At 33.0% G+C, this 25,722-nt stretch overlaps 2 protein-coding genes and 1 pseudogene across 2 annotated transcripts; 1 reads left to right on the top strand and 2 right to left on the bottom strand.

Annotated features, from left to right (window-relative positions):
* Window positions 1–7,999: 7,999 nt before the first annotated feature.
* On the top strand, window positions 8,000–8,380 carry LOC125847486 (E3 ubiquitin-protein ligase MPSR1-like). The gene has a single exon (XM_049527095.1). It carries the CDS (start codon window positions 8,000–8,002, stop codon window positions 8,378–8,380), a length of 381 nt encoding a protein of 126 aa, XP_049383052.1.
* Window positions 8,381–14,111: 5,731 nt separating this feature from the next.
* Window positions 14,112–15,391, bottom strand: LOC125849491 (uncharacterized protein At5g19025). The gene has a single exon (XM_049529580.1). It carries the CDS (start codon window positions 15,056–15,058, stop codon window positions 14,396–14,398), a length of 663 nt encoding a protein of 220 aa, XP_049385537.1. The 5' UTR covers window positions 15,059–15,391; the 3' UTR covers window positions 14,112–14,395.
* A 4,125-nt stretch (window positions 15,392–19,516) lies between these two features.
* On the bottom strand, window positions 19,517–25,055 carry LOC125847485 (plasma membrane ATPase 3-like; annotated as a pseudogene).
* Window positions 25,056–25,722: the final 667 nt, after the last annotated feature.

Genomic DNA, 25,722 nt, shown 5'->3' with positions numbered 1-25,722 from the left:
CTTGTATGAAATTACTATCCGAAGCCATGAGTTAAACGAAAAGAGAAAGAAAAGGTTTAGCTGCTGCTATTTTCTTTTCACTCTAGAATCGTTGTTTCTTTCATATTACTGCAGAATCTCACGCTCGCTCTGATACCACTATAAATAGATGCAGAATAATGAACCATATACAGAAAGCAAAAAGAACTGAAGAGAGTCGATACGCTGAAATTAAGAGGAACTCTTTCTGGCTGTATTTAGTACTCTGCGGCTGCAGATTTTATAGGCACAAAGAATTAACAACGTTAAGCAATAAAACTGGAAACTCTAAGTAATATTAATCCTAAAAAATAGGAATCAAATCCATGATAAACTACTATCCTAAAGACTAGGACAAAGCTGGAAAATAGGACTTTATTAGCTAACACAATATAGGCACTGTCAATTGTTGAAATTGTAGAAGAGGAAAGTAAATGAGTGATTTGCTTGTTGGAGTTTCAAGTTAGATATAAAGCTAGAGAGATGTCATATAAGCATCGATATCATTCCAATTGTATTAAGGTTAGAGATACGTGGATCCTGTCCATATTACAGATGCCGCCATAGGCCAGAATTAGTGGACAATTTTGCTTGGATTAACTAAGAAATTTTGACACTATTCGCTTCTGACTTCCAATTTTTTTCATATTTTATTTGCCAAGTGTTTTAGTTTAGCAAATTACTTTCTGTTATCTCCTGTATTCAGGTTAGTCAAAAATACAGAAACAGAAAAAAGATGAAATTGACAGAATGATTTTTAATCCGAGTCTACAGAAACCACTGTGTTTCCTTAAGAAATTTAATCCCCTCACTGTACCCGAAGTTGCAGATTAATTCCTCCCAAGATAAAACGGATTAACCTGTTAAAGAAGTAGCGGTACCTCAAACTTCAATAACTTCAGCGAACGCAAGAACAACAACAAGAGCACACACAGACTCAGTCGATCGACAATTTTATTTATGTAAGAAAATGTATGCAGAGAGGGAAAATTTCAGTGTTTGAAAAAACGAAAAAGACCTCTTATTTATAGCCATTTGCAGCAAGGAACGCGTCTGTTCAGAAAATCCGTTCAGACCCGTTTTTTTTTTTCCAGAACATTGTGTCCTTTGGGAAAAGTAACGACTTTTCGGAAGAAATACCGTTTGGGAAAAGTAACGACTTTTTGGAAGGATTACCGTTACACGTGAATTTCAAATAAATTCAGTTGCGCCAAATTAATTCTGTTATTTAATTAACATTCTGAAATTAATTTATAAGAGAAAGGAAATGATTTAACAAGATTGATTAAATAAATTTTGTCTAAAAATATTATCAATCAATCACATCATTTGCCAAATCCAAATCCAAATCCAAATTCAAATCCAAATTCGAATCCAAATCCGAATCCGAAGCCGAAGACGAAGCCGAAGCCGAGGCTGAGCGAGTGACGACGACGGCGCGAGGGGGTACCTTCTTCTTAACCCTTTAAAACCTAAAGGAAGTGTTTCCTAATATAAGGACAACAATTTCCTTTCTTCTACCGATACGGTAAAAATGACCTTTCATTTGCACTTTTGCAATGATGACTTTTCATTTTTCCTTCCAAAATTGGTTCCCCCTTTTTCATTGGTTCTTCCACTTTCCATTTTCTCTTTTTTAATTTCCCATTCACACCTTACTAAACCCAACAATCCCCCATATGAATGGGGAATGACTATTGTTAAAACATATGCATGAAAAACTTGTGTGTCTTGTAAGTAAGGGCTAATCGCATCTGGATAAGTAGGTTTCCCTTTAAACTTTCCGTAGTGAACATATATCGGATATACTCGGTCAATCGGTAGATTTGATATCTTTGAACCGTCGAGCTTTAGTGTATACCTAGACAACATAAGTCACACAATCAACCCTTGAACTGTTTTTGGCTCTCATTGTTTTGTTCGTTTCAGCCATGAACACATCTCGGTTAATAAGTGCTTAGAGAACTGGCCTTACCTGATTCTCCTTGAAGCGGCTTACACTTCACACTTACATAGGTGGTTTCTAACTGTGTTATCCCGTAGATACACTATTTGATATACCCTGTATCAAACTTAGAAACCATTAAAAAGTCCTTATGCCTTTATCCTGGTTACTGAACATTGTCTCATCATGAGAATGGACCATCAAATATGTTTTGACAATGTTGAACCGTCATCTATGACTTTGTTTTATCTCCTTGAACCTAGATCTTGGGATCTCCAGTCTTCTAGGTAGAGTTACCGCCACGATGACTTGTTCTCGGCCATAGTCCCATTCCCGTCGATGATCTCTCAACTCCCTCTCTAGTTAGGCCTTTTGTAAGTGGATCCGACACATTATCCTTTGACTTTACATAGTCAATTGTGATAATTCCACTAGAGAGTAGTTGTCTAACAGAGTTATGTCTTCGTCTTATGTGACGAGACTTCCCGTTATACGTAACACTTCCAGCCCTTCCTATTGCAGCTTGACTATCGCAGTGTATGCATATAGGGGCCATTGGTTTGGGCCAAAACGGAATATCTTCTAAGAAATTCCGGAGCCATTCAGCTTCTTCACCTGCCTTGTCTAAGGCGATGAATTCTGACTCCATTGTAGAGCGAGCTATACATGTTTGTTTGGATGATTTCCAAGAAATTGCTCCTCCACCAATAGTGAAAACATATCCACTCGTGGATTTCGTTTCAGTTGACCCAGTAATCCAATTTGCATCACTATATCCTTCAAGAACTGCTGGATATTTGTTGTAATGCAAAGCATAGTTTTGAGTATCTTCTAAGTACCCCAAAACTCTCTTCATTGCCAACCAATGATTTTGATTAGGATTACTTGTGTATCGACTCAGTTTACTTATAGCGCAGGCTATGTCTGGTCGTGTACAATTCATGACATACATCAAGCTTCCCAATACTTTTGCGTAATCCAATTGAGATTGACTTTCACCTTTATTCTTAGCGAGATTAATGTTCACATCAATTGGGGTCTTTGCCTTTTTGAAATTCAAATACTTGAACTTTTCAAGTACCTTTTGAATATAATGAGATTGAGACAATGCTAGACCGCTAGGAGTTTTGTGAATCTTTATTCCCAATATCAAATCGGCTACTTCTAGATCTTTCATATCAAACTTACTAGCAAGCATACGCTTAGTAGCTTTTATATTGGCAATGTCCTTGCTCATTATCAGCATGTCATCCACATATAGGCATACAATGACTTCCTGACCCGTAGTGTCTTTAATGTAAACACATTTATCACACTCATTGATCTTAAATCCATTTGACAACATGGTTTGATCAAACTTTGCATGCCATTGTTTCGGTGCTTGTTTTAGTCCATAAAGTGACTTAACAAGTTTGCATACTTTCTTTTCTTTGCCGGGAACTACGAAGCCCTCAGGCTGTTCCATGTAGATTTCTTCCTCCAACTCTCCATTTAAGAATGCGGTTTTCACATCCATTTGATGGATTTCAAGACCGTATACTGCAGCTAGGGCAATTAACATCCGAATTGATGTAATCCTAGTCACTGGCGAGTATGTGTCAAAATAATCAAGACCTTCTTTCTGTCTAAAGCCTTTGACAACAAGTCTTGCTTTATATTTGTCAATAGTTCCATCATCTTTCATCTTCTTTTTGAAGATCCATTTAGAACCCAAAGGTTTGTTCCCTGGAGGAAGATCAACCAACTCCCAGGTATGATTGCTTAAGATTGATTCAATCTCACTATTGACAGCCTCCTTCCAAGAGGTTGAGTCGCTAGACAACATCGCTTCCTTGAATGTTTGAGGCTCACTTTCAAGAAGGAATGTTACAAAATCAGATCCAAATGAAGTAGCTGTCCTTTGACGTTTACTGCGCCTTGGACTCTCTTCATTGGTTTCATTCTCTTTTGGTTCTTCTCGAGGTTGTTTAGACCCCCCACTAGATGACTCAAGTCTAGTTTTATACGGATAGATATGTTCAAAAAATTCAGCATTATCTGATTCCATTACCGTATTATCATGAATATCCGGATGTTCGGACTTATGAACCAAAAATCGACATGCCTTACTATTTGTGGCATATCCAATGAATACACAATCCACAGTCTTAGGCCCTATTTTCACCCTCTTAGGTATAGGAACCTGGACCTTGGCAAGACACCCCCACACTTTGAAATATTTCAAGTTGGGTTTTCTACCTTTCCATTTCTCATATGGAATAACATGTGTCTTCGTATGAGGCACTCTATTGAGTATTCGATTTGCTGTAAGGATAGCCTCCCCCCACAAGTTTTGTGGTAAACCTGAACTTATAAGTAAGGCATTCATCATTTCCTTTAAAGTTCGGTTTTTTCTTTCTGCAATTCCATTAGATTGTGGAGAGTAAGGAGCAGTAGTTTGATGGATTATTCCATTTTCCAAACATATTTCTGCAAATGGAGATTCATATTCTCCACCTCTATCACTTCTGATCATTTTGATCTTTCTATCCAATTGATTTTCAACTTCAGTCTTATATTGCCTAAATGCATCTATTGCTTCATCCTTACCATTTAGCAAATAGACATAACAATATTTAGTGCAATCGTCAATAAAAGTTATGAAATACTTTTTTCCACCACGTGTTGGTGTTGACTTCATGTCACAAATGTCAGTGTGAATCAGTTCTAAGGGATATGAACTCCTTGCAACAGATTTATAAGGATGCTTAGCATACTTAGATTCAACGCAAACTTGACATTTTGATTTATTGCACTCAAATTTAGGCAAAACATTTAAGTTAATCAGTTTTCGCAAGGTTTTGTTATTAACGTGTCCCAAACGTTCATGCCATAAACATTTAGACTCAAGCAAGTAAGAAGAAGCAGAATCTTTATTCATATCAACTGCAATTACATTGAGTTTAAAAAGGCCCTCAGTGAGGTAACCTTTTCCTACATACATCTCATTCTTACTTACTACAACTTTATCAGAAACAAATACACATTTGAATCCATTCTTAGTCAGAACTGGTATAGAAACTAGGTTCTTTCGCAATTCCGGAACATACGAGACCCTGTTCAAAGTCACCACCTTGCCTGAAGTCATCTTTAAGAGGATCTTGCCAGTTCCTTCCACCTTTGCAACAGCGGAATTTGCCATAAACAACTTCTCGTCTGTAGGTGCTGGAGTATATGATGAAAATAATTCTTTGTTGGCACAAACATGGCATGAGGCACTAGAATCTATCTACCATTCTCTTGGATTTCCAACCAAGTTGCATTCTGAAAGCATTGCACAAAGATCGTCCATCTCTCCTTTGGATTCAGCCAAATTTGCTTGATCCTTCTTCTTGTCCTTCTTGGGACCCCTACATTCAGTAGCCTTATGACCACGTTTGCCACAGTTGAAGCAGCTTCCATTGAATTTCTTTTTAGGAGGATTGCTCTTTGGACCAGATGCTTTCTTTCTTTTCTTTGATTTTGTGGGATCTTCTTCAACAATATTTACTCCAGATATTGCTGAATTACCACGCGATCTCTTTTCTGCGGCCTTGTTATCCTCTTCGATTCTCAGCCTTACCATGAGATCTTCAACAGTCATCTCCTTGCGTTTGTGTTTCAAGTAGTTTTTGAAGTCCTTCCACAATGGAGGTAACTTCTCAATAATTGCAGCCACTTGAAACGCATCATTCACAACCAATCCTACATTAAAGATTATGTGAGTATTAAGAATAAACTTAATATTTCCAACATAGGTATTAAATAAATTTATACCTTCAGCAAGGAGATCATGGATTATGACCTGCAATTCTTGAACTTGGGTGACGACGGTCTTACTGTCTATCATCTTATAGTCCAGAAACTTTGCCACAATAAACTTCTTCATTCCGGCATCCTCTGTTTTGTACTTCTTTTCTAAAGCATCCCAGAGTTCTTTTGAGGTTTTCATATTACTGTACACATTGTACAGATCATCCTGCAGGCCACTCAGAATATAATTTTTACACAAAAAATCAGAATGTGTCCATGCTTCTGTTACCAAGAATCGTTCTTCAGGCGGAGTTTCATCCGACATAACAGGAACGTTCTCATTAATGAACCTCTGCAGACTCAACGTAGTCAGATAGAAGAACATCTTTTGCTGCCATCTCTTGAAGTCTACTCTAGAAAACTTTGCAGGTTTCTCAGCCGGTGCTAGGGCAGCATTTGAATGATTGTGTGCAACCGATGTTGTTGCAGCACTTACTGTTCCAGCATTTACTAGACTTGAATTAGTCATTTTTCTGTCACAAATGGCAGACAATTTAGTATGTGAAATACTACCAGTAAAGACTAAATCCTTACACAGACTGTTTCTGATTTAACGATAAAGTTTTTATGTTCTTTTAATCGTTAACCGAATGAATTTTAAAAATTCAAACAGAGTAGAAAACCATAAAGGTTTTAATCTCCAGAAACCTCAAATACAGAAACTATTAAATTTCTTAAGATTGTTATCTCCTGTATTCAGGTTAGTCAAAAATACAGAAACAGAAAAAAGATGAAATTGACAGAATGATTTTTAATCCGAGTCCACAGAAACCACTGTGTTTCCTTAAGAAATTTAATCCCCTCACTGTACCCGAGGTTGCAGATTAATTCCTCCCAAGATAAAACGGATTAACCTGTTAAACAAGTAGCGGTACCTCAAACTTTAATAACTTCAGCGAACGCAAGAACAGCAACAAGAGCACACACAGACTCAGTCGATCGACAAATTTATTTATGTAAGAAAATGTATGCAGAGAGGGAAAATTTCAGTGTTTGAAAAAACGAAAAAGACCTCTTATTTATAGCCATTTGCAGCAAGGAATACGTCTGTTCAGACCCATTTTTTTTTTCCAGAACATTGTGTCCTTTGGGAAAAGTAACGACTTTTCGGAAGGATTACCGTTTGGGAAAAGTAACGACTTTTTGGAAGGATTACCGTTACACGTGAATTTCAAATAAATTCAGTTGCGCCAAATTAATTTTGTTATTTAATTAACATTCTGAATTAATTTAAAAGAGAAAGGAAATGATTTAACAAGATTGATTAAATAAATTTTGTCCAAAAATATTATCAATCAATCACATCCAAAGCCGAAGCCGAGGCCGAGCGAGCGACGACGACGACGGCGCGAGGGGGTACCTTCTTCTTAACCCTTTAAGAACTAAAGGAAGTGTTTCCTAATATAAGGACAACAATTTCCTTTCTTCTACCGATATGGTAAAAATGACCTTTCATTTGCACTTTTGCAATGATGACTTTTCATTTTTCCCTCCAAAATTGGTTTCCCCTTTTTCATTGGTTCTTCCACTTTTCATTTTCTCTTTTTTAATTTCCCATTCACACCTTACTAAACCCAACACTTTCAACTCTATTATTGGTTGCACACTTTTGTGCATTAAGATTTAAGAGAATCTAACTTCGAAATATTTAAGTCCTTTTTTAATTTATTGTAACAATTTAATTTTCAATTTTTCACGTGACATATTTAATGTTATACATTTTGATACGTTTAACTAACTTTAATTTATGACCATATGATATATTAGAAAGTTTTTTTTTTTTATATTCTTAAACTTTGTGTTAAGCTAAATTACGTAGAGTAAATTTTTAAAATTATAAATAAGGGCAAGGGGAAATTGAAAAGAGGATTACAAAGTGGGAAATTAAACGTTACCAATTAGATGAATCAAAATTTTACCAATAAAATAAAAATTGAGATAACTAATTAACAAACTAAACTACTAAACGAACAACACAGAGTTTCTATCCTATTACCTTCTGGTTTAGGAATTAGGATTTCGGTAATTGAATTGTGTTATTCTAAATCCAATTAAAACTAGGTTGAAGAATATATACATACTATAAATTTGTCGTCCGGGAATTGATTCATCAAATATACTATGAATACGAGAAGAAGATCTTTCCGTGAGCAGCCGCGGCCACGGCCACGGCCACGGCCACGGCCACAGCCACCGCCGGCAGCCATGGCGCGATTCCACGCGCTGCGCGACGCACTCTCTCAGGCGGAGCAGCATGAGCGATCGCGGATCCAGCGCCAACAAAACATTAGAGAAGTTGTTCCGACGGCAGTGCCTACGGCAACGAATTGGGAGCCAATAATCAGGACGACTAGTACCGTACCACCACCAGCGACAAAGGCTTCAATAGAAAAATTGCCAGATGTTGAAATCGTACAAGAAGAAGAAGAAGAACAGATGAGCGAATGTGCTATTTGTTTGGTAGAATTTCAAGTCAAGGAAACAGCTAAAGAAATGCCATGTAAACATCGCTATCATTCAAATTGTATTAACAGATGGTTAGAGATACATGCATCTTGTCCAATTTGTAGGTATAAGATGCCGTGAACCATATATAAGACTTCCAATTCTTTCATAAGTTGTCTATTTTAGTCAATAATTTAGCCGTCTAAATTGCAAAAAGTTCATGTCAATATAAGTGTGTTAATTATTATTGTATTAGATGAGAGAAATTACTCGCACTTCGTACAATTATAGAAGAACTTAATATATGATGACCAAAGTTTTAATTTTGCTGTATGTTAAAATTAAAAGTGAAAGGGAGCTAAATTTTTTCAGTTTAATCGGAATGAAACTATTTATACCACTTTATAATAAGGAGAAAAAGTGAGTAGATCAAAAGTTATTTCTATACATTTATACAATTTTCGAAATGCAAACAATACAGTAATTTTTTCAAAAAGAAGTAAAAACATATACACAATGTTTTACTAATATAACCATTAATACTTACACTACAGCGATTGATACTTCTCTATCAGCTCCAATTTTGAAATGTCACATAATAATGATATTAGAAGAAAAAAAATCTTCTAGCTTTTTTATGATATATGGAAAATAAAATTTATTATGATTAATTGAAATCTAACAAAAATAAACTCCAAAATAGGAGTGAATGTAGAGAAACACATTCAAGCCTTGAAACTTTTTTTCCTAGATGAAAAATCAGAGTACTAAATAAGTCATGTCTTTATATTTAGACAATTATAAAGCACTAATGTTTTTATGCGACAAACCACCTAAAATCAAATATAAATAAAATTGATCAAACAACTAATCTTGTATATAATTTATACATTGTGACAATCAGGAGCAAAGCTATAGTAGATTAAAGATAATCACACAAAATTTTTTATTAAAGATTAATTTATGTATAATGATATTCTAAATGAGTAAATTATACACTTTGAACACCATTAAAACAACGAGATGATGTAGCCCGGCGATGCGAGGTGCTTAGGACTAGTCAAGGTGCACATTCGAATGTCTGCGGCTGCTGACCTTATGCTTTTTTTCTTTTTCATTTTTAAAAGAGCTCATTAAGAAGAATAAATTGATAATTTAATCATTTATTTGTATAAGAATAATTAATTACATTCTAGATGATAGTTTGTAATTTTATATTTTGAAATAGTTCAAAACTAATACTATACTTATCAAAATAATTCTTAATTAGAAACCTAGAACTTCAAAATCTAAGGGGAAAATAAATTAGTAGCCAATTAGATTAATATTTGATTTTGACTTCCTTTTCTTTTCATAAATAAAATTTAATTTAATTTAGAGTTAATAAATAAAATTCTAAATTTAAGCTTTAATTAATATTCTTTTTTTTTGGGCTTTAACCTTTCAAAATTATCAAGTCTGTGACATTGGAAATTCTTAATTTTGTAACACTATAATTTTTTTTATATAATTAACCTATATGTGTATATTAAAACTAGTAGTGCATTGAAACTAGTTATTATTTTTTACATAATAAACAACAACCTAGTTACTATGCCCCATATTATTAAATGATATTTTAAAATCACATTACAGAAAATTAATCGCACTGAAAAAAATATCCAATAAAAACCAAGATTTTGAAAAATCAAATTTTAAGTATAGACAATAAAATAAAATAAGGAAATACTATAGAATATAGCAAACATTAATATATATTTAAGATGAATAGCTATAGTTTACTTTTTTTGTGTCATATGGATACACTTTAATTTTTTTTTTTTGATGACAAGGGAAACCCGTAGCCGCTACCCTTTGGGTGCGCACAGGGTAAAACCCCCGCTCCTATGCAATAGCTCGCAAACTACATAGGAGAGGTAACCCGCACTAGGCAAGCCCGGTGCGACGAGCTCGACCCAGAAGGTAAACCCCTTGCTTTCGCTGGCAAGGGGTTTCGAACTTGAGACCTCCAACATGGAAGTCCCAAGCCCAAACCACTGGGCCACCCCGAAGGGTCACTTTAATATTAAATAGCAAAGTTAATTAATTATACATGAATTATCATTTTTTTTCAATTTTATATGTATATTAAGAAATATTAAATAGCAAAGTAATTAGTACAGGCCTAATCAATTATGCTAGGCATATTTTAGGTGCTTGTTCCCTATGTTTACCATCTTCAATGTTTTCTCTTTCAATATTTCTATAACACTAATTTGTTTTTGTTTTTTTTTTTAAATCCTTCTAATTCACGATCCTTTTGCATAATTGCAGGAGTGATTTTTGTGATTCATCTTCATTAGGTATCTTCTAATTGCATTTTTTCTTGTTTTTATGAAGATAATATTTGTATAGATCTATATGTTTCATCTATTTTCATAGGATTTCGATTGGAGATTTTTTTCATTATAATGGCAAAAATCAATACTCTGATATACATTTATTTGATGAATTGTTGGATGAACTTCCTTCGTTGATTTCGATAGCAGTGAAAAGAAGTAGTACAACAAGAACAGAAGGAAAAAGAGATTGAGGTTTAGTTGTACAACAAAAACAGGAGGAAAAATTAACAAGTTGTATTCATATGTATATAGTTGTAAAAAAAAAAGTAATACAATGTGAATTGTGGGATTTTCAATTTTTTATAGAGTGAAATAATTATACATCTGAATACTTGTATTGTATTGCATTCCATTGTCTTTTTTCTTTTCTTTTTTTTAATTGCCCAATTGTATTGAAATATCATCACAAGTTGAAAGGTTGATTAGGGTATATAAGTATATTTGAATACACTTGGATACTCACATTGTGTTATGTTCTACTTTTCTTATTTTTGGATTGTCCAATGTATCTAATTTTTGTTTAACAACAAGGGTATTCATATGTATATTATATAGATGTATTCATAAGGTAAATGTATTTAAATTGTTGTGCTCGTATGCTAAACTGATATACTTTACCAAGTTTGATATATTAATACATTAAGTTCTATGATGGTTTGTATCCTAGATATATTAATACATTAAGTTATATAAATCATTGCATCCATTTGAAATCAAAGTATTCATATGCTAACGGTATAAATAATACATTTTTCTTAGTAGGAAATCATATTCTATGTTGTGAATCGTTCGTTTGAAGTGTCGCATATGTAGATTTATAGAAATCGAAATTATTGTACAAGTTATGCTTGTCATGTAGTTCATCTATTTAAAATCGAAAGAAATAAGATTTATTCACAAATACAATCAATTCACCAAATATAATAGATAAATTTAACTAAACAAAATTCTATGAATATATTTATGACGCCTAAATAAGAACAATGAAGTAAGAACAATGGAGTAAAATGTATCCCAATATTTTTGTTTATTTGTTTGGAATTTGAGTGAATATGTTTTCAATAGGTAAATATTAGTTGGTAATTTAATAATGGAAAGTTGAGAGTCTTAGGGAAGCAATTAAAGGGTTGTCTGTCATAGTAACATAAATTACCTTATTTAGTGAATTATAATTGTAATTGTATTGTTGTATAAATAATAATAATAAAAGTTATACAAAAGTACAGCTAGATATAGATATAACTGTAGTCATTTTTGGTAAATATCATACTTATAGCTATTAAAATTCAATAACCCTATAACTATAGTCATTTTTGTAAGTTGCTCATAAAATAACCGTAGAATTAATATGATATAATATCTTTGAATAACCAATTAACCAAACTAAACCATTAGACACCCTTTCTAATGTCGGTTTTCAATTAGTGCTATTAAAAGTATATTATTCCGAATCCACCTAGGACTAGGTTTACGAATATACACCCTTAATACTAAAAATATTGGTTTATAATTAGTGCTGTTAAAAGTATATTATTCCCAATCCAACTAGGACTAGGTTCGAGAATATACACTATATATACACCCCTCCATTAGACATCCTTACTAAATATTGGTTTATAATTAGTGCTGTTAAAAGTCTATTATTCCAAATCCAACTAGAACTAGGTTCGAGAATATACACTTTATATACAACCATCCATCCTATACCTAGTACTTCAATTTACCATGCCAACGTTGTTTCGGGATCTCACTCTGATGGCGCGCAGGAGTTCATACATCCAGTATGAAGCCGGGCCTTCACCACCAGCGGCACAGGCTTCAGTAGAAGCACTGCCAATTGTTAAAATTATAGAAGAGGAAAGTGAATGTGCAATTTGCTTGTCGGAGTTTCAAGTTGGGGAAAAAGTTAAAGAGATGCCATGTAAACATCGTTATCATTCAAACTGTATTAACCAGTGGTTGGAGATACATGGTTCCTGTCCTGTTTGCAGGTACAAGATGCCTGTGGCTGTCGTGACGGCCGGGAGAAGACCGACTCTGAGAGAGAGTATTCGACGTGTTGGTAGTAGTATTAATGAGTTGGATGAAGAACAAACAGATATATACATTGAGAGCATCTTAGGTTGTGTTTTTTATTCTGTTTATTTTGGTTTACTTTATATGCTATCTAGTTAATACGAGAGTGGATTGATGAATAATAATCTCTCAAAAGAGATGGTAATGATTTTTTCTTGTTTACCAAAAAATAGTACTTAAATGATTTTTCTTAATAGAGTCGTCTTTTTCAAGTTTACGCGGAATTTTTACTAGACAATCAACTGCTTACATCTACCACTCTGGTTTAGTCACATAGTAGAAATTTAACCAGACAATCAACTGACTACATACAAATGCTCTTGCCTGCCCACATAATATCATCTAACAAACTCAAGTAATAAAACAGAGTTAATATCTCAAAAGATCACTAAAGTTTAATAATTTATCTCGTAAAGTTATTAAACTTTGTTTTGTATCAATATAAAAACATTCAACTTAGGCCTTTAACACACCAACAAAGAGGTCTTTCACTAATGCCATCTAAATTGTTTAAAAGACTTGTTGTAAGGCTCAATCAGAGGTACTTTTTTTTTTTGGGGGGACTTGAACCCACAGGCAAAAACATCAAGAAAGTAAGCGACATAAGAAGAAAAACATACTAGTACTATGACAGTAGTAGTAATATACCAAATGAAGAATCATACAAGGCACACAAGGACGAACACTGCCCATCCTTGTAACTCAAAGATTTGTGTGTTCAATGACATATTTTAAGTAGCACAAAAGCACATTGACAATCAGCTAAACGACTCAGAGTCTACCCCAGTTGAGCAGATTAAGCAATTCACAGAATGTAAAAACGTGCTAAGCAGTTTAGGACATCAGTTGCACAACAAACTGAAAAAAAGTCTAAACAATTGAGCAGAACTTCCATTACGAGAAGATCAATTATGTATCACAATAACAACTACATACCCGGTGCAATCCCACAAATGGGAGGGTAGGATGTACGCAGACCTTACCCTATTTTTATAGAGTCGAGAGGCTGTTTCCAATTTTCCATTGGCTCAGAACATCAATTATGTACATAGATAATGTTTTCATTCCTAACTGTAGCAGTTGAGGGACATAGGCAATTCAAGCAACTTCAATACATGATCATCAGATATGATTTTTTTTTATACAGCTCGAGAAAGTACTACACATTGAAGTATGATTGTTGAACTTCTGACTATTCCTTTAAACCTAATTTGCAGAATGTAGTCATCAAACTAAAGCAAATAGCAACAGAAAATAAACAGCTAACATAAGTTTGCAAGAAGAGATATAAAGTACTCCAGAAAGAGAACACTAAAACCATAAATAAACTGATCCTATAAGACGTGGTCAGCGAAAATTAGCTATGGGGACACACATACCAGTAAAACAGCAATAGCCATAGATAAGATTCTCAATCAACAAGGTCAAACTGTGTTTATGTAGCTATTGCACAAAACACATCTTCTGTGGCCCAAATAGTACTTAACTAATTTACAGGAACGGGGATCGATGGAATACACTATTATGGTAGCGGAAATGGCAGATTCCCCTGTTACATTATAATAAGAGTTCCTGTTCTTTGTAATAATTTATTCTCATATATATATAAGCTTATAAAAGGGTCTAGTTCCTTTCAGAGAAGATTACCAGTCAAAGGCATCATCTGATTATTACAGCATCCAAAATATGCTTCCTAAAATTATTTCTTAAACTTTCCAGTCTTCCTTGGTCCAGGAATTTCCATTGTACCTATAGAGCAACCACATCTGCCTCGATACACAAGAACCGCTCTACCATTAGGCGGAGCCATTCTTTTAAGTTCACTTTCCAATTCTTGATGGTAATCTCTAGGTAACTTGAATATCCCCTTTTTAACTCCTCCAGTTTTTGGAATCAAATTTGACTTCTTAAGACTGTCTTCTGTCTCTAGCTGTATATCAAATTCAGCAGCTTTCTTAAGCCGACGACAACCTGGTCTCCCACATCCTCTCCCTGTTGTACAAACTGTCACTGCCAAAAGAGCAATTACAGCAAAAAAAATGCTAAGCCCTAGACAGATAAACACCATCGGAGCCCGCAAAAATTCCTCTTTCACCACATCAGAAACTTCTTCGAAAAATTCAATCAGTATATGCACCACAAGATTTATATAAGGATACAACAACACCCCAGAAGCACCAACCACGGCAATCAAAATCACTACATCAATGATAACAGAGTGAGACTGTTCACAATCACTTGGCGGCATGTTTCTTTTCTTGTCCAACCGATTGATTTGCCTCAAGTGGGGAGTTGAAATCTTGGATTTTGCCCTGGCTAATTTTGGGTCTATTGGAGGAATTGAGGTATGTAAACAGACCATTTGGGTTAAAGATTTCAAGATTGTATCTAGGAATATAAAAAACTCAGTCTTTAATGAAGATCAGATCGGCCAATTTTCCCAAATTGAAAAAGAGATTGGAATATTGATGGATAGTCAATTGGGAATTTATATCAGATAAAGTTAGAAGTTTGAAGTAATCTAGAAGGAAGAAGACTAATAGCTGAGAATCAATTTATGGAGATCTGGTGTAAATTGAAATTTTGGCCGGCCATCAAGAGTGTAGAAAAGGAAGCAGAGACGACAAGGAGATTTGATGTGTGTTTAAATTCCTTCACATGAAATGGTGGACTTCATACACTCCAAATTTAAGTTTTCTTTTCTTTTTCTGGTTCTAATGGGCTACAAGTCTATAAACTACCTAAATGGGCCATATGACTGATCAAATGGCCCGACTCAATCCCACCGTTAAAAAAGAGTAATTTTAGTTAGAAATAGCAAACACAATAAATATAAAGAATAAACTACATACATCACTATTATATATATTAATTTTATCTCTATTTTTAAACAATTACATATATTACCACTTTTAATATTTTATATCATATATTATTGAAGATACAATCAATACCCATATCCCTTAAAACTAGGATTGATTAATTATCTTTACGTTTAAACTCCAAAATTAGTGTTTTAATTAAAAATAAATATCTTCCTATCCAAGAATATGAGTTAGGGTAAAACTCAAAATCTTCCTCTTCCCTTAATCCTCATGTTAACCAATGAGTCAAAATTGAGGGGATTAGAATTACATCCTTTTTCAAGAAAAGAATAGGGACGTATAGAAACACACTAAACCAAGGGGAAAAAATTACTGACTACAATAATAATGGATATGTGAAAAAAAGTTAAGATGATTACCCCTCCTTCAAGGCCAGTATAGCAGGATGTACAACATCATCAAGTTTCAATTCTTCAGTGTACCTAGGAGAAGAGCGCAGCGAAGAACAAAAGATTTCCTGCTAGTTTGGTGAAGCTTTTGTCGGAGACGACGATTTCATGATGGCGAGGAGACGTGCAATGGAGGTGGCATTGGTCTCTGTTGAAGAGAAGAGATATACGAAGGGTATTATGTACATGCATCTAGTTAAGAGTTAATGTATTTATGAGAAAAAAAAATTAGATACTAAAAAAAAAAAAAGGAAGAATTTTCAATTTTTTTTCCTTTTTTTATTAATTATACAACAAATACTCTACAGTCGTGATTGGTTCCTAAATTCATGCTTTTCAATTACATTCCATATTTAGATACACATAATTAGATGTATATGCTTACTATGTAACTGAGCTACATGTTTTTGAATATAAAGTATGAAATTGATATTTGATACACAGGACCAACTCAACAACATTGGGGGCCTAAAGCGAAACTTAAAGAGGGGCTCTAATATTATTTTTTTCATCATATATACTTTCAATTAAAATCTACTTTTCTAGCTAATTTAGACGCAAAGTCGGTAAATACTGTTAATAATTCCTTTTTCAAATGATAATATAGCTAATTCATTCGGTCTCTCTTGAGACATTGTTGATTGTAAAGAAGATTTAATCAATTTTAATTTGAAAAAAAATTATTTCACCCGAGGCATCAGGAACTGTTAACATTATTTTATAAGCAATATGCGTATTTGGAAAAAAATCAAGTCTTTTTATTTGATTGAGTATTTTCATTAGATCATTATCGTCTACTTGCATTATTTTTCTCAACACTTTTAATTCAAAAAATAAATCAAAATCATCAATAGCAGAATAACTATTATGTGTTAAAGAAAGTTCAAGGTTAAGACAATAGTTATTTAAATTCTCATCATCTAGTGATCTCAATATTTTACCACTAAATAAGAAATCAAAAATATTTTCATGTGCTTCAATTGGTTCAAATCTATTATGAAGTAATATTTAAAGTAATCAACTCTAAATGATCTTCAAGGGATTTTCTGATTTCGTTATCCATATTTTCATCAAATTGTTTCTTACGAAATTCCGATTTATATTCATCTCATATGCAATTTCCTTAGTAGAAATCATAACACTCATAGTGCATATAATTTTATTTTTTTTAAAAAATAACATATATAAGTAATTATTTTTTTAAAATTGGGCCCCAAAAAATATAGGGCCCCAAGCAATGGCTTTAATGGCCTAGGGGTTAAGACGGCCCTGTTGATACATCAAATTATACATATAAAAGATAGATGAAATAATATTAGATCATATAAATAGATACATATAACAAACTACATAAAATTAGTACTAGATACTTGTATGATACATATGAATGTACTTGTATGATACTCATGAATCTAGTGTTTAATTTGTTGGATATATCATATATTGATAATAGATACATCAAATTAATGAATTTATTATTTTAAGAGTAATAAAATGAAATTAATCAAATTACATGACCAAGATATACATGATTTTGTCTTTTAATAATAATATTAATGAATTTATTATTTCAAAGAATAATAAAATTAAACTAATTAAACATAGAAACACTCATTGATTTCTACCTTATATTAATAGATTGAATTAATTTAAATTTTCAGAATTAATTGTCCACATATTCTGAAAATTCTCAATCACTCCTCTAATTAAGGAAATTAGTTACAACCAATTAATTTAAATAAATAAAATATGTATCTCTATTTTAAAATTCGACAAATACATGTATCTTGCGGTTTCAGACTCATGTATCCTGAAAACGAAATATGATAGAAGAAGTAATATTTGAAATTATCGGGAATCTTCATAATTAGGACCTAAACTAGTGGAATTTATGTAGTTTGCCCTATAAGGAATAACGTTTTACAATTATAGTTCTAATAATTGCACTTTGTAGCTATAGTTTTATTTGCTATGGAAGCCCCGATTTGTATATTTTCGCTCGCCTTTTATATATTTCGCTTGGAAATACACAAATAAGATAAGTATATATAAATTATTTATACATTTAGAAATTTTCTAGAACTCCGTTTGTATATTTCACTTGCCGATATACAAACATGGTAATTTATTGTGAATTTTTCATAAATCGTATACAAATACCTAGGGTAAGTATATACAAAATAAGGATTTATACGATCAGGAATCAAATTACACAATTTTGGGTTAATTATACAAATTAAACAAATAGCAAGATCTAACGAAACAGTGACTGCGAATCACAATTTTCCAAAACAATAGCTATAGCATTTAATATCGTTTAAATGTTTGCTATTCTACACAATTTTCCCTAAAAATAAAGGTTAAACAATTTTCATTTCACTCCTAGCTATTCGTAACTTGATCTATTTATACATGATTAGATTATTTTTTTATATATATATATTAGATGTTGGATTTTTGAAATCTTTCATATTTTGAATTTTTTTGGTGAAAATTTTAACTCTGCTACAAGGTAAAAAAAAAAAAAAAAAACATGTATAGTATATCTCTAAAATAAAGTAAGGTATTTTGGGCGATAGTAGGCAAGCAATTGAAAAGTATGCTGTTGATGGTCAACGCGTGTTGAAAGTACAAGGAGGTGGCGTCATTGTCATATACTTTGACTAGTGTGAGAGTAGTATTACTTGTCTAAAGTCTAACGCAAAGTCTCGACGTGACAAACAAGGAATTCTAAGTTGAAATTAGAGGCTAGTTGGTTTATACGCACGACGAAATTGGAGATAAAATTTTCAAACTAAAATCCATGGCAAATTGGGTTGTTGTACAAGTTAGTATTAGAGGGTGTTTGAATTGGCTTAAAAGTTGGTCAAACCTACTTTTAAATCAGTTTTTTACTTTTGAAAGTGTTTGACAAATATATAAAAAAAAAAACTTAAAATAAGTCAAAAATGACTTAAAATAAGTTGAGAAGTGTTTAACAAGGTTAAGAATGACTTAAAATAAGTTTAAAATGACTTAAAATAAGTCAAAAACCAAAAGCAGGTCTCCTCCTCCTTTTTATTTTTTAATTTAAAAGTCATTTCAGTTTAACTTTTTTATTTTGATTTAAAAACAATTTTTTTAAGCCAATCCAAACGGGACCTAGACTAAAAGTGAGACTATCAAAATTTGGCAATGATTTTAGTGGCGCTCAATAGTCTAGCCTTAGATATTTGTGGGTGTCATTGTTCCACTTTATGACTTGCTAAATGTTGGAAGTTAAACGAAAACGTTATGAAATGACCCAATAAAGTAGTCACTCTTATGTCATACGTTAGTATGATTTGATCTTACAAGAATATTAGAAACCTACTGCAGTTCAGAAATTGAGACCATTCTTCCTTTCTTGAGGAACAAATTGCCAGAGCTACACTTGGAATAAATTATACAGTTAAATTCAACATAAAAACATATTGCAAAATCATAATTGGTATTTTCCAAATAACATGAACCATGTAAATGCCAAAATAGATCAAGTTTGGAAGTTTACAATTATAACTGGTTATGACCAAAAAACAAATACTTGCAGAAAACAAAGTAATGCAACAAACAAACTTAATCTAAAAAATCAGCTTATATGATATAAATTAAACTTACCAGCAATCACAATATGCTTTTCAAAAATCCTTTGCGCGAGCGCTGATTGAAGAACTTGATGCAATAAAGAGGAACGTAGAATACTATGTTGTATAGCCAGATTTTTCCTGCACAACTCCAGCCAATGCTCTGATCACCAGACGCAGCAAGCATGGTGGAAAGAAGTTGATAAGACACACAAATAAATAGGAGACTATCACAACCAGGCAACAATCTCCCTGTCCTCATGACGAATATTAGCGCATAATTGCTGCTGCTAACTTGAAGGAGAACTGCTAATACAAACTTCATATATGTCTTGTCGAGTGAAAAGAAGTTTGTTGCATATACTGCCCAGAAGAATATTACCGTTGACATTGCCAAATAGCTACCAAGGACAATTCCAGTAGTCAAAATCTCGGACAGGTTCCAATTAACAGGCAGAGGAGATGATTTGATCCTGTTCTGTGATGCTATCACATTGATAAAGCAATTGGCTAGCGCAATAATGAGCATCTTAAAGGGTGGAAAATCGAACTTCCAGACCAGAGCCAAAAGCATAAAACCAAGCACGTTATGGATTGCAATTGAAACAGCATGTACCATGCAGCTTTTCATCCTTACAGTAATTGATCGACTGGTCAAAACAGCTTCACACAAGTATTTCAGACCAGATTCCATAAGGACAATGTCAGCAGCATTTTGAGCCGCTTCAGTGGCTCCATAAGGAGCTATCCGGATATCAGCCTTTTTTAAAGCAGGAATATCATCGACACCACCACCAATCATTCCACATACATGTTTCCGAGATCGCAAGTGCTTTATTATCTCATATTTTTGCTCAGGAAGGGCACAGCTAACAAAACCATCAGCATTCTCTATGATTTCATCAATCGATAGATCATTATCAGCAGCAATTGATTTATCATTATGTCCCAACAGAGCAGATGAAGGGTACATATTTGTCCCCATTCCCAGGCGACGCCCAATTTCTTTTCCAATTACCAGTTGATCCCTTGTAATCATTTTAACACTCACTCCGTGGTTCAACAATTCCTTGATTGAGCTTGCACAATCCTCTCTTGGTGGATCAACAAAAGGCAGAAGACTGATGAATTGCCATGGACTCCCAGATTTCTCCTTTGCTCCGTGTGGAACTTCCTGGTATGCCTCGGCGATTGAGTGCAAGACCTTCTCAGAGAACACGTCAATCATAGAACGAACAGTATGTTTTATATCTGACGGAACTTCCTGGAATGCTACAGTGATTGAGTGCAAGACCTTCTCAGCAAACATGTCAATCACAGAGTGAACTGATTGTTCTATATCTGACGGGTTGGCCTGCTCAGCAATTGAGTGCAAAACCTTCTCAGCAAATATGTCCATCGCAGAATGTACTCTATGTTCTATATCTGACGGAAATTCCTGGTATGCCACTGCCATTGACTTCAAACCCTTCTCAGCAAACATGTTAATCACAGAATGAACTCTATGTTCGATATCTGACTTGTTATGAGCATAATGATTTAGGATATGTTCTGGTTTACCGATGCTGACCCTGTGCTTTTTTCCTTTGCCATCTGAATAAGTATGTGATGTTTGTTTTTCAGTTGGACAGCAACGAAGGCGTAAGCTTATTCCAACCCGTCTAGCACATTCCTCTGAATTACAGGCTCGAGCTGCCATCAGAGCAACGGTATCTTTATTGATGTCGTTGGCAAAAACCTCAATAAGGTCTCTTTGAACATCAAGCATGCCAAGTGTTAGGGTCCCCGTCATGTCACTACAAAGCACGTCCATACAAGCCATATCAATTATAGTTGTCATACTTTTTATAACATAATGAGAACTAGTAACAGTGCCATGTCTCATTATGAGTAAAAGAGTGAGTGGTATGCCAATTGGAATTCCACCAATGAGGAGCACGAGAAGATTGTCCATACCAGAACGATATGCACGGTGTTGGATACAGTACATGACAATGATCTCCACCATCATTACCACAGCAACAAAATGGATGCAGAAGTTTCCAATACCTTTGGAAACACGTAGAAAACATTCCACTTGGTTGGAACTTTTAACAACGCGGGGAGCTGCCGCATTCCTATATCTGGTACGAACTCCAATAGCGATAACGACTGCTATAATTTCTCCTTTTTGACAGGTTGAACCAGAGTAAGCACAATCTCCAATACGTGATTTTGTTACAGGAAGAGATTCACCTGTCAGATCAGACAGGTCAATTTTCACGACTGGATCAGTAGTAAAGAAATTGAGGATACGAACATCTGCAGGAACTATGTCTCCCATTTTTATATGGATCATATCCCCTGGGACGAGGTTAGAACTGTCTACTTCACACCATCGTCCATGTCGAAGAACTCTGCAGAACTTGTGTAAAAATTGGACCCGAGCTGCTATATCGCTAGTTAGTTTAACCGCAACAAAAGTGTATGATGAGTTAGTTACAATTAGAAATGTAACGATACCCAAAAAAAGCTGTCAATCTGGAGGCCTTCCTCCTCCATTTGCGAGAACAATTGCCATGATAGCAGCAGCTACCATAGTCCGTGAGAGAGGGTTCCATGAATATCTTAAAAAATTCAAGAATTTACTCTCCGTCTTCTCCTCCAGCTTGTTGTGTCCATAGATGGACAACCTCTCTTCCACATCAGTATAAGTAAGACCCTCCTTGTTACATTTCAAATTCTCAAAAACTTGTTCAATCGGTATGTTTTCCAAATCTACGAGATCATCGAGCCCCATATATTAAGACTCAATTAGTTCTTCTCCGATCCCTAGTCAAGACATGAGTAAGACTTTAAACTCACAACAAATGAGCCATTTTCTTTGGCATTACTGAAACATGTCTCTTATACATCACAAGACTCAGCAATTGAAATTATAGGTTCAGAGTGCAAATAAAAATAAAATTCAATTCGTAAGACTAATATCATCAGGAGATAAGCTTAAGAGATCGACGTATATATATATATATATATGCACGTTCGACTAAGCATTGGAAGTTGGAACCATGAGTTATTACGTACTTCATTTGCACAATTCATAAGACTCGTTTAACAGATTGCAAGATGAATCATCAATAAATTGTCATAAGTAGCCTTGAGGTCTTTGAACTCTTGCTTACCAATGATTAATTCAGATACTCCAAGGCCCAAGCTGATGGAAAATATATATGCACAAAAATGTGGAAGCTATTGAAATCAGACATGCATGAACAGGGGCGATCATAGGGTTGCTAAATTACACTGGTATATATAAGGTCAAATTTCACTTTAAGGAATCCTTTTTGACAAAACTGATTAAAATCAAACATATATTATATAATATCGAAAAAAAATACCTGTCTAGCGGGAATTTTCTGAATGAACGACTTAGGATCAAGTTTTTAAAATTCTTCAATATCGGATTTGCTGTGTAATTATTCTAATTTCTCTGCTCTGATTATTATTATTATATATACACAAAAGAGTATTTAAGTGTCACAACTACTTTAGGATTCTCTAAAATAAGGTTTAAGAGATTTGTACTCGAATGTTATGCAAAGTAGTTACGACTTACGAGTGGAAGAGTAATGCTCTCTTTCTAAAATCACATGGTCACATAACTTAAGAATACTAAACTTTCGGAAGATCAGTAACTTACTTTTACTTCTTTGTTTTTTTAAGAAATTAAATAAATCTAATAAATAAGATAATGAAATAATGAATCATATATATATATATATATATATATTCATTCTCCTATGCAAAAATGTGTAGTTGTTAAAATTACACTTAATTAGAAATTATGGTTTATGTATGTCCAATTGCTAGAATCAAATCATCCCTTCTAGTTATATTATTTAGGAAACATTATATTGTGTGGGCTATCTATACATCATATGGATTAATTAAAATATATGGATTAAATGCATGTACGTGGAATGAATCCCGAGTAATATACGTATATACCGGTTTGATATGAATTACATTTGCGTATGTATTAGTATTAGGTACAATATGATCTACAATCTGAAGATACGTTATTTTATTATATATGTGTGCTAATTTTCTTTTGAGTATTTAATAGAATACTATTTTAATGTAATCATGCAAAAAGAGATGAGAAAAGCAAGGGTGCTTTTATGATTCTTCATGCAACACAAGAGATTAGATTGAAGATATTTTATAATTAAAAGAGGTTAAGGAATGTTATACAAGATTTGGTATTGTTTTTATGTAATAATGCAATAACCTTGTCAACTCTTATCTTATCATCAACATTAAATTAATTATTGTTTATATTCTAGATTTTCTCGAGTTTGGTCCCACGTAGGAGAAGAGATAGTATGATTAAACTAAAGTTTTTTTTAAATTTAAAGTTGGCTGCGAAAGCACGTTTTGTAGCGTCCATCATATCCGGTTGGGTCAATTTTTCAAATATTTAATGATATCTCTATGGCTATAAACAATCGTAAATTAGTAAATTAAAATAAAATATATTTTTTGAACTAAATTATTTCCAACTATAAAATAAATTATATCTACCTAATATTTTTTTATTCTACCCAATATTAATACCTATGTAACGACATAAAATATAAAATTTAAACAAATATTATATTTATTAAAATAATATAATAACATAATACATCTAACAATTAAAACAGTATGTTAAAATATAGTGAGACTTTAATTACTTTCTCCATTTTTTTTAGTTGTCATACTAAAAGTTTGACATAATCTTTAAGAAAAATTTAATAATGAGCGATGTTTGATCAATATATCCGTTATTAATTTTTTAATTTTTATTATATACTCCATTTGTCCCTAATTATTTATTCAATTTTTCTTTTTTACTAGTCTATTTTAACAAATCAAGAAAAGACAATTTTTTTTGTTCCTCTTATACCCTCAATTAATTAATTTTGAAAAAGAAAGATCTTCTTGAAAATCTTAAAATTTTAATTCATCCACTTCATAAAAATAGGGGTAAAATGGTAATTCACTATATCAATTTTCTTTTTTAATAGATGTATTAATATAAAAGTGGACAAATAATTAAGGAGGGAGAAAATATGTGCCCCTTATTCTAAAATAATTAATGTCAAGAACAAAGTTAGAAAAAGATAATTGATTCTCTCTCAATTGATAATTATTTTTAAAAAAATATATAAATAACAACTAAAAAGAACGAATAGAGTAATGGACAAGAATACACGTGGAAACGGAAGAAGTCCCAAAAAGAAAGAAGAAATGGCAAAAAAGGGGAAAAGGCGGATCTTTTTGAAAGGGGTGGGCGGCTAGTGCCCAGCTACTAGTGAAGGAAGAAAAGAAAAAGGTAGTGCTGAGTCGGATTAAAAAGTGTTATTTAGAGAATCAAGAAAGAGAAAGTGAAGAAATCTATAGCCACATACTACAACTTATGGCTCTAAATTAACTATCGCTTTTTCTTGCTCACCTGGCATAACACCTCTCACTCTAACCTTTTTCTATACCCAATATCCACAAGTTTGTTCAATACTTGCGTTTCAAGTGAAATTATAATAATTATATTTATATGTAATTTAAGAAAATATTGTTAAACTCACGTAAATTTATCATGAACATGTATTTTGATCTATTCTAATTTTGAGTTACGCACGAAAGTTAAAAGATGAAGACAGTAAAAATGATAATGCTCAAATAAATGTGTGCATAAATTAAAAGACATATGATTAGGAACAAGGAGATTCATCTCCTCCTCGTTTCTCCTTCTTTAGTAATTAGTTAGTATTCACAAAGTATTCCTTCTTCAATTTTCATTTCTTCAATTGATTTTTTTATCTTATTTTTCTTTCAAATTTTATTTTGATTACACTTGTTTGAGATAAAGATTTATTAGACATAAACCTCTCTATTTATTAAAAGTTGGTATACATCTTACTCTTTTTAAAATTCACTTGTTGAATTATACCGTATATGTTTGATTGCTATATTTCATTTTAATCTAACCAAATAGATGAATTTAAATCTTAAAAATATCAAAAAATTACACAATTTTTTTTATTAAGTATATAACAAGAAAGTAGAGGAGAAAATGAGAAAACACCTGTTTTGGTAAACCAAAAAACCAACCAAGCCTAAAACCAGACC

Source organism: Solanum stenotomum, chromosome 12 (genome assembly GCF_019186545.1).
Source record: "Solanum stenotomum isolate F172 chromosome 12, ASM1918654v1, whole genome shotgun sequence".
NCBI lineage: Eukaryota > Viridiplantae > Streptophyta > Magnoliopsida > Solanales > Solanaceae > Solanum > Solanum stenotomum.
The sequence above is the reverse complement of the archived record's forward strand: the minus strand, read 5'-3'. Positions and strand labels throughout refer to the sequence as shown.